Raw genomic sequence first — 10,594 nt, forward strand, 5'->3', positions numbered from 1 at the left:
AAGGGTTTAGGTTAAAAGAAGACTACCGCACTCATAACTTGCTTCAAGTGCAAGAAAGAGGGTCATCATGTTTGGAATTGCCCTTTGAAGAAGAAGAAAAGGTCCTTAATCAAGGAACAACAAGACAAGAGGTCTATAAAGAAAGAAGCTCCTTCATCATCAAAAGATCAACAAAATTCTTATCAAGATGACCAACATCAAAAGAAGAGGCCCCAAATTATTTCAAGATTATACAAGCAAAGGGGTCAAACAAATGGTCATCAAGGTAATAAGCCTCAAGTGAAGAGGTTGGACAGAAAAATTTGCTACACATGCCTCGAAAAGTGACATATTGGCAAAAATTATCCCAATGGCAACATTTATAAGTATAAATCTTCCAATAATGATCAATATTTGCTTAGGAAGGCTAAGAATGATACTTGTGTTGCTAATATGATTATTTCACCTCATGCTAATGCAAGGGCAATTTAGGTGTCTAAGTCTCTTGTGACTAACCTTAAATGACCTAACATGATTTAGGTACCACAAAATACTTAATTTGCTAAATATCTACTTGAAGACGTATTGAAGACTTATCTTACTTAAGAAAAATTATATTACACATCTCATATCAAGTTTCCTTTCAAGTGGTATTTCTCATCATTTATGGAAAGGACACTAAGTATGAAGATTATTGTTCCAATATCAAGAATCAATGACATCTCGATAACAAATACATACTTTAAAATATCTAGCCTCTTTAATCTTGTGTAGGTGCGAATTATTCACAATCTTCGGTGATTGTGAACACTTGAAGTTAGATAGTTAGTTTTTGTTTGAAATTCTACATTATGATAAAGTGGTGCATTTAATAATGCTCTCTAGAGCAAAATCTTGTCAGTGATGTAAGTAATAAATACTTGGTGGTGACTACCGAGAAAAGATCAATACTCATGAAAACCCTAATTATCTTAGCTTATTTTGATAAACTGAATATTCTGGATTGAATCCAGAAGTTCCGATCTTCGTAAACTAAACATTTCAGACTAAATTCGGAAGTTCCGAAAAGAAAACACATAACTGTTACTGAATTAGAACACAGAAATTCATAACATAACAACTTAGTCCTTACACAGCATGGCAATTATACGACACTTAAAAACCAAAAAAGATGGCGATGCTACATCTTCACTTGTTAGATCCACAGCACTATGAGAAGAAAGAAAACACCAACCTAAATACGTAGTGTACAAAAGAATCGGATAGTTGCAGCCACTATGGTTTCCATGGTGCTGGAGGAGGCGGTGGTGAAGGGAACATGGGCGGCACAGCAGAGAACATAGTGTTCTTGTCCACCCCGTGGCCTTCACCCGACAAAGCTACCAATGCTGCGACTAGACCAGCATTGCCTGCTAGCGTTGCTTCAGTGTAGTTGTAATTCTTGCGGACATCTCTGAATCCATCATGGCGATTGGGGCCAGCAACCATGGCCCCTACGATGATATTAGGGTTCGGTTTCTTGCTGTCCCTCCACTTCCACCCTCCTTTGCAGCCGTAGTGAACACCATTCTTGGGGATTGAGGCACCCCGGTGGTGAACATGCTTAGGGTAATGGTTTCCAAACCCAACAACATAGCTCATCTTCAAAGGATTTTTGCCTAAGATGTACTCGACCTCATAAAAGTAGTAAATTGGCGTCAGGAGTTACAAACTGCTGGAAGGAACATTCGATATTTAAATGCTGCCAGCTTACCTGAGTCCTTGCAAAATTGCGAAGAACCTCAATAGAGTAGAAATGGGGGCCACAGTACCACCCAGGGGTATCGGCAGCCTCAAGATAGTCACTGAAAACAGAAGCAAGAAATGCAGCGTTGACCACATACTGAAGAGGTTGTGGCTTCCCGTGATTTAACTGAATCAAGCCACCTGTAATGCAAGAAAATTCAGTAAACTGTTCTAATAAAGTGACAGCAATAATGTAATACGCTGAGTTGAAGCCCAAATAACCTTTTGTTCTATTGAAAGATTTAAAGATTGGAAGGTATGAACACATGATAATGCTAGTTTGATTGTGGAATGTCCTCAAGATCTCTTCATATGGATATCCAGGACTCAAGAAAAGCCTTAATCGGCTTAGAAGAACCTGGAATGCCAAAACAATACTAAATAAGGTCGGATAGACAAACATGTCAAAGTAATTCAATCATTCAACAGCAAACAAAAATGTTACTACCTTTTTCTAGTACACAAAGGGAACTGGACTACCATGCAAGGAAAAAAAAAGCAATCGGTTCATGTTATGAAACCTACAGCATGATTATGGGTCATATTGCAGAAATGTGCTGTGGAACATAAGCACGTGAAACCCCAACTATTAGTACCACATTAGCCGTCACTGCACGAGATAACCTAAGAAGTTTATGATGCTTTCTTAATCAGTTAATCCAAAATGCAGATTCCATGTTGTTAGATATGTGTCGAATAATTGTACGGAGTTGGTTACGTATAAGACTTGAAGTTGTATTGGCGGTACAGGGTGGAATTAGAGTAGAACTCCTGTAATTAGGCCTCTCATAAATACAAGGGCCCTTGTTATAACCATAATGGCATAGCGCAGGTTTGCAGAGGATGACGGCGGTTCTACTGGAACCCCAGAAGCGGCCGGTGTTGCTAGATGGGGAGGAGCGTCCATAGTCATGCCGTGGAGACGTAGGCTTCGGCTGAACCTCGTTAACAAGCACCGTTTGTCGTATGTGATCGTATGTATCGTCTCGGTAGATCAATACGTTGCTTCCGCTGATGGCTAATTCCCTAACAAGTGGTACCAGAGCCATGATTGAATTGGATCTAGAGACAGCGGGTGAAGGATCACGTGGAGGAGCAAGGATTATGTATCTACAAGGCGTCGTGCAACGCACGGGCAATGCGGGATGGACACGGCGCAAGGTGGAGCATCACGCCGGCTAGTGCGCACAGGCGAGGCGCGTGCGGCCGCGACGGGTTGACACAGGACTACGGACAGTGCAGCGTGGAGGACAACGCAAAGGCAATGCGAACACACGGTATGCACAGTTGAGTACAGGAGCGTTGACAACGACTAGATTTTCTAGCTATATGTCGTCGTCGAGGGTGGCAATGAGACGAGCGCATAGTGTGGTCTGATTCTGATGTTGGGGCTTGTGCGTGCATGTGAATGGCATGCAGGCACGTGTGTCTCGTGAGAAGCAGGGCCACGGGCACGTTGGTCCATGGTCGGGGCATGAAGCGTGTTCGTCGCGGTTGTGTGCAAGTTGTTTTTTGCGTGACGCTTGTACAAATTGAAATCAACATGACTCAAGTTCTGAGTCGGGATATGCTCCCGTGTGAGGAGTCTTAGGCGGTGGGCGCTAGGACTGAGGAGCTCGGGTGGTGCAGACGGTGAGGCTAGGAGAAGTCGAGCAGGCCCGATAGTGCAACAGAGGAGCCCACGTGGGGGAATCAACCCATGCGCGCAATGAGGCTTTGCAGCAAGCAGAGGCCCAAGCTTGGCGTGCTCTGGGTAGTCGGCCCAGGCAGTAGCAGAGGCAGGCCCACATGGCTATGGGGTGGCCCAGTCGGTTGGGGTGTTCGTTCTTGGAGCACCAGGCACAGCTGGCAAGCCTATGGTAGCAGGTGACGGTGTGAACTGATAGGCTTATGTACAGAGATTCGATGACGACATGCAGGTTCAGTGACGGACCGGGGCAGACAATTCGCGATGAGGGCGAATAGTCTGGTATTCGGTGAGGCGGGATCCAAGTTTTGGTTAGGCACGAGATGGATTGGCGTACAAGTAACAAGGTGTGTCGCGTGGATATGCATGAGGTGCACAGGTGTTGGAGCGCGATAGGAGGTTGTAGAGACACTGATGAATATTGCAAAAGGCAAAGGAGAGGCAGTCGGCCAGCTGGCCAGACCTCAGGCCACTGTTACGATGCTCAGCAGTGTTTGGTTATGATGCACATGGCAACTGATAAGAGTTTGACGATGGTGATTTGTGGGCACATGGCAGACGGTCCAGGGAATGCAGAGCGGACAGGCTGGCGACGACTGGCCAATCATACCATGGATAGCAGAGATGACGAGATTGGCAACAACGATATAGGAGCATGAGGACTGGTGATGGTTGTTCTCTGTGGTGTGGCAACACGTGGTGCGAGCTCAAGGTGCATGTTTGCATTGGAGAGGGATTGCGCACTTCTGAATCGGCAAGGGCGCGGATCGAATCAAGTTGTGTGCACGGGTTTCTGAAGTGTGGATCAAAAGGGCGTGAAGAAGCTTCAAGGGCTGAATTGGAAGGAAGTAGAGATTATGGATCTTTATTTGCAACTGAAATAATCTAGTTGATCTGAGACTGCAGGAGGCTACGGTGTAAAACGTCTAAGAATCGTAACCTAACAGTTAAGTGAAGGAGCAATGCTAATGTGTCAATTTCTACGAGTGACTCGAAAAACGACAATGAAGTTCTCAGTATCAAGAATAGTCAATCAGGAGCGTAGATATTGAATTTAGTTGGCTTTTTCATGTGACGCCCAACAGAGAGCAATTCTCTTCATGAAGTCTAGTAATTCTAGTTTTATCTACTTATATGACAACACAGGCTATCGTGTTGTTGCAGTAGATGCTATCAAAATCAAGATCTATAATGGAGTTACATGCTTCGAGGAGTTAGGCATGTGTCAAGGCTGAAGAGGAATTTGATTTCGCTCGAAAGAGATTGTGCTGATAGGAGAGAAATGTGCTTAGTTGCAGGTGGAGTTATGGAGTTTGAAGTTGTAGGGATAGAAGTGTCGCTAAAAAGCGGTGAGTCTGAGTAAAAGTCATCGAACAGCTCTCGTTAAGTAGCAAATGCGACAACTCAAGTCTGGTGTATATGGAGGTTCGCGCATAACAGCTTCAAAGTGACAGATTATTCGTCAAGGTGGAGTTTGTTGGATATATGTCGAATAATTGTACGGAGTTGTTTACGTATAGGACTTAGAGTTTTATTAGCGGTACATAGTGGAGTTAGAGTAGGACTCCTGTAATCAGACCTCGTCATAAATATGAGAGAATGGTTGTTGTTATAACCATGACGGCATAGCGACATATTCGCAGAGGATGGCAACGGTTCTACCGGAACCCTAGAAACGGCCAGTGTTGCTACATGCGGATGAGCGTCCATAATCATACCCTGGAGATATAGGCTTCGACTAAACCTTATTAACAAAGATATTGTCTGTGATCGTGTGCATCGTCTTGTGTGTAGACTATTCTTATCCTGATGGTTATGTTTTAAGGTTGAGACGTTCCTCCCGAACAAGAAAGGACAACATTGAAATCGTGTCCACACCACCCTTAGTATATCAACCACCGTGAACCCCATGCTCTATAATTGGAAACACCACACACTTAAACAGTAGTTAGTACCTAAAATATGACAGAAAGTTGACTCCGTCACTCCGCACTAAATTACTACTGCAGTTGAGCAAGTTGATGTATTGTATATAATATTGATGATTCAATAGAAAGGCCATATTATAATGGTCAGCAACTCAGCATGTTAGATATGAAATATACCAGACAAGTACCTGGTATCAACCATCAACCAAACTAAATGCCAGTGGGTCAGTGTGGGGAATGTCTCTAACATTTAATTAGGCAAGATAACATTAAAACAGTTACCTGTGCACCAGTGAGCTTATTGTCCCAGCTGAACACACCATAGTCCGGACCACCCCAGAAAGCACCAGCATGCTTTGCAAGCTTGGGGTGTGTGGCCAGAGTCAAGTATGATGAATTGCCGGTGGCAAGGTACATCCATGAGCTACCCCACACAAACTCATCCCAGTAACTGGTTGAATTGTAGAACCTTGCAGCATCTGAACCGCCTGCACTATACCTCCCCCGCCGATCCCTTGCAAACTGGAAGAGAGTGGTAGCACCATGTACCAGCTTATGCGAGTAATCCTTATTGTCCTTGAATACAATGGATGCCGCGGCCAATGTCGCGGCCATTTCAGCAGCAAGATCGGAACAAGCGTGGCACTCGACCACTGGACGTGGGTAGTCGATGTCCTCTGGCCTCATCCAACAATAATTATCATTGGGCTGAGTTGAACCAGGCGATGTTGCACCACTCCCCACCTGCACCCTCCCCAAAATTTGGATTAGCAATGGCCCGGTGGCGAGAACATAACCCTCCACGCGTCCTTGTTTGCGATGAACCTTTTTACCTGTGCAACGACACGATCAATGCTATCAGCCGTGGAGTTGAAGGTCTTCAAGAAATAGTCGGCTCCCCACTTGATAATGTCACGGACATGGCCAAGTTCCCCAACAGCCTCGTACTTAGCACTGTACTCAATGACGCTCCAGCTGAGTAGGGTCATGGAGAAGGCTGCTGGGAAGTTGAACTTGACGGCATCGCCAGCGTCATAATACCCGCCGACCAGGCTTCGCCGGACCGCTGGGTCCGAGAGTCCATCCTTCATGCAAGAGTTACCACGCCATGGTACATTGTTGTGCTTCGGAAGCTTGCCGGCTGCAGAAAATTTTAACAACGAAGAGATCAGCAAAATGTGGCTTTAAAATTGGACATCAAGCTTCAAAAATGCATTATTGCCATCTTTACGGATGGATCTAAAGGACAAGAGAGTTTGGAGGCGCTTGGCTCTCCCACTTCAGGTATTGAACGGAAAATACCAAGCTAAAAACGCCTAAAAACCCATCTTTCGAAACCGGCGTTCCAAATCGTCAGAAGAAAATCCCAAATGTTGAAAATGTGCATCCACAAAACCACCAGAAACACCAACCAAAAAACCAAACTTTCCTGTTCTAACTTCTACGAAGAAAAAAACACTGTCAGCTGTCTCAAAAATCAGTCCCTGACACCTAAATTCCCCAAGCCAATACCAATTCTCGAATCGTAAGCGAAATCGCCTTGGAGTCCACCATTCTAACCCAGCACCAGCCGAAGACACCAAAAATCCAATCTTTCCCACACGCCATCTCCAAAAGAAGGGGCAAAACCACAAGAGAAAAGGAACGAAAGAGAAACAGCGAGGAGGCACTGACATCTCTGGGCATTGAAGAACATGAGCGCCTTGTGCAGCGCGACGGTGTAGTCGTCTGGCGGCGGCAGCGGGCGGTGGTGCCTGGGGATGGCCTTGGCGATCCCGGCGACGACCCCCGCAAACACGGCGGCGGCGACAAGCACCGCGACCGTCCAGACGAAGAGCTTGCGGCTGACGACGAGGCACCCGATGTCGACGTACCTCTTCTTCTTGCGGCCCTGGTCCCCAGGCCCCGCCAGCAGCCAGCTCTGCTGCGTCTCGTCGAGCGTCCGCGACAGCGCCCCCCGGTCGATGTCCAGGTTCCGGCTCCGGTCGTCGTCCGTCGCCGAGTCGTGGCATATCTCCAGCGGCCCGCCCCACGGGTCCCTCCCGTACATGCTCATCTCGCCGCTCGCCGCCTAACACCCTGCTTACAAACTCTCCTCCCAAATGCTGCTGCTCCGATCGGCGCCTCCTCCCGAGACAGCGGGCGCAGGGTGGTGTTCCGGCGTGCGTGCCCGGCGGCGCGGGGGAGGGATGCGAGCTGGAGCTGTGCCTGGGGAAGTGGGATTTGTTGGCGGCCGGAGTTGGGGCAGGGAGGAGTGGGATATCAGGGATGGGGACGCATGTCTGCTGTACTTGGGCTGTTGGCTTGTTTGGTAGTAGCCGAGTTGAGGTTGTAGTGTGGAGTTGGGTGTGGGGATGGCGATGGATGCTTACGGGATAAGCTTGTTTTCTTGCTGCTTGATGATCTTCCTTGGTCTTCCTCGTCCCGGATGAGCCGTGTTTTGTGCTCATTTGTTTGGATCAGGGTCTTTGTTTTATTGCCGACTGTAAGAGGTGTTGTGCCAGAATTTTATTCGTTTCAGCATGTCTGATTACTCTCCGTTGACTATATTTATCTTTGTTTTTCTGATACAGTAGAAAAATAAAATATTTTTCTCCGTGACCCAAGTGCCACTGATGGTGGTTTATCATCTAGATCGTATTGTTGTACCCCAGTAGTCGATTGTAAGACATGGGGGGCGAATGGGGTCGGTGAGCCATGCTTGGCGGCACCTTCCGGGATGGCTTGTTCCTCCAGCATCAATCAGTAAGGCCCTGTTTGTTTCAGCTTCAGATTCTGACTTTTAGCTTTTATAATTCGAAGCTGAAACAAATAGGTAGCTTTTGGTTATAGCTTTTTAAAATCTGTTGGTTGGATTGTGATAATCTGATAAGCTGGTTTTTCTCAGCTTTTGATAGATTGTGAAAGTCCATTTTACTAAACTGTCCATTAAATTTTTTTAGAATCTACAGTCTAAAAGCTTTTCACAATCTAGCTTTTCACAATCCAACTTTTATAAACTGCTTTTCAGAATCTCTAGCTGAAACAAACAGGCCCTAAATAGGTGTCCATCGCGTATAATCTGGAAGCACCTGTACTGTGGTTAGGGGAAAGTGTGCCGGAAAGGCGTAACGCCCAGCTGACAAAGGCGATGGAGACCACGCACTGGCAGCTCTTCTATGTTCAACGAGGAATTAGATGGTTTGGAGTAGATAGATTTGATGAGATAGATGAATCTGTTCTTTCGTGAAAACTGAAAAGTTTTGAGGAGATGAGAGGCTGAGAGCGACGAGACGACTCTCTTACAAGGCAAGGTAAACGAACGACCTAACGGGAGGCCAACGCGACTAAAAGCAACAGCCATATTGGCTTTTGCCGAGAGCAGCGAGCACTTCCGAACTTGTTTATCTGTAGCTTTCCTTTGCTCTTTCGAACACAACGATGTTCTACTGTTCAATACTCGCAAGACTCGTCTGCTGTTAGTGGAGCATGGAGCACGGCCATAACCAAATCGGGTCCGAGTATTTCCTCGTTCGACTTTGAGTGCGAACAACTCCAAGTTACACGAGTAACAAATATAGAAACAGAAGCAGTGATGGTCAAGTTACTGTGTTCCGGATGAGAGAAAAACTACGAGGGGGAAGGGAGATAGATGTGCGTCAAAACGATCTGACAGCCGAAATTTTGATTTTTCAAAGAACAATCAATCAGCTAATGGCTCGAGATTCCGTGTTTCCGCAGGTTCATCCGAACATAAAACAGCATGCACCGCTCTCTAATCCCTAGCTAGCTGTCCGGACAGGAACACACAAATTGAGCCGTTTCTCCGTTGGCCACAGGAAACCCATGCATGGGCATGGAGCCATGGACGGCTGGCCCTCCGGGGAAAGACGTGTGCTCGTCAAGAGGCGCTGTATACAGCTGGACACAGGCGGCCCAGGGAGTGGAAGCGAGCGTGTGCCAGGCAGGAACTGCGGCATCACGAGACGAGCCACGACAGGGGTGCGGCGCGCATGGGGCCCGAGTTAAAGCCGTGTCGAACGAGGTCTCGGCTGGTGGTTTATTGATGTCTTCACGTGATAGGCTCAAAGGTTGGCTGGAAGGATCGTCCTGACAATATAGGTAGATTATTTGATTAGATGGCAATATAATATAGAAATATATTATATTAGATACGTTATATGATATAAGAACGTGTTTAGTTATTTAAAAATTATATATTATGTTTATGTATAACTTAATTATTTTAAAAATAGTAATTGTTATTTGTTATTACCAACTAACTATGCTAATTATTACTAATTTTAATTAGTCATAACTTAAGTTGTCAATAGTCATTATTAAATACCTATAATATTAATTAGTTATAGTTAATACTATCTATTGTAGCTAATATTTACCTAAAAATACTTAATAATCACTGAGGATCATTAACCACAACTGATTAGTGACGTTGACAGAACTTATATTTGTAGTTCAACTAATTTTTCTGAATAGTATGGTACAAGATATTGAGAAAATATTCTCAAAATATATATCACTTGTCCTAAATGAGATAATACGATTCAACCAACCAACACACAAGGATCTAATCATATTAAGAATCATTCAATACATGTACCAACTCATTCAAAGAACCAAACACTACCTAAATCTTTCGATAGGATTCTTTGTTGTGATCTTCTCTTTCGCGCGCGCTGGTGCTACCTAGTTGCCACCTCTATAAACTAGTTTGCAGGCAAAACATACATTGAGTTGATCGGTTTATAGACCGGTGCCTGTACAAAGGCATGTGTAAAACCATGTGGAGGTAAGGACAGCTCCAATAATACCACCTCACATATCTTTAGTGAATCCACCTAAGATATATTGGTGATGTGGAGGAGAGAAAAGCAATCGCCATAGCCAACGTCAAACTATAACACGCGCACCATGCTTAAGCGGGGCCCACCCCACATTCATCGTATTTTTGTTCGAGTTGACCATGGAACAGTGGAGGGAGAGGGAGGCGGCGGGTGGTCATCGGGGCAAGGGCCCACCCGCTACGATAAGAAGAAGGTGCAATCGACGTGGGGAGCAAAGAGCCGCGGCGGTAAGATCTCACTGGTTCCACCATGGGGAACCAAGAGAAGGCGGCACCGAGTTGGAAGGCGAAGGGAGGTGCTTGACGGTAAGGATGGAAGAGTAGGGTCACTCCCAACGGCACGGTGATGAGGGTAGCGGTTGAGCACGTGAA

The 10,594-nt window shown here is 45.7% G+C and overlaps 1 protein-coding gene across 1 annotated transcript; it reads right to left on the minus strand.

Annotated features, from left to right (window-relative positions):
- Window positions 1-1,047: 1,047 nt before the first annotated feature.
- On the minus strand, window positions 1,048-7,809 carry LOC133912430 (endoglucanase 9-like). Its single transcript, XM_062355147.1, has 6 exons — window positions 7,054-7,809; window positions 6,213-6,520; window positions 5,662-6,123; window positions 1,987-2,122; window positions 1,733-1,905; window positions 1,048-1,653 (listed from the first exon to the last, which is right to left on the minus strand). The coding sequence occupies exons 1-6, from the start codon at window positions 7,433-7,435 to the stop codon at window positions 1,255-1,257; spliced, it is 1,860 nt and encodes a 619-aa protein (XP_062211131.1). The 5' UTR covers window positions 7,436-7,809; the 3' UTR covers window positions 1,048-1,254.
- Between the last annotated feature and the right edge of the window lie 2,785 nt (window positions 7,810-10,594).

The sequence above is a fragment of the Phragmites australis genome, chromosome 3 (genome assembly GCF_958298935.1).
Source record: "Phragmites australis chromosome 3, lpPhrAust1.1, whole genome shotgun sequence".
NCBI classification, from domain to species: Eukaryota; Viridiplantae; Streptophyta; class Magnoliopsida; order Poales; family Poaceae; genus Phragmites; species Phragmites australis.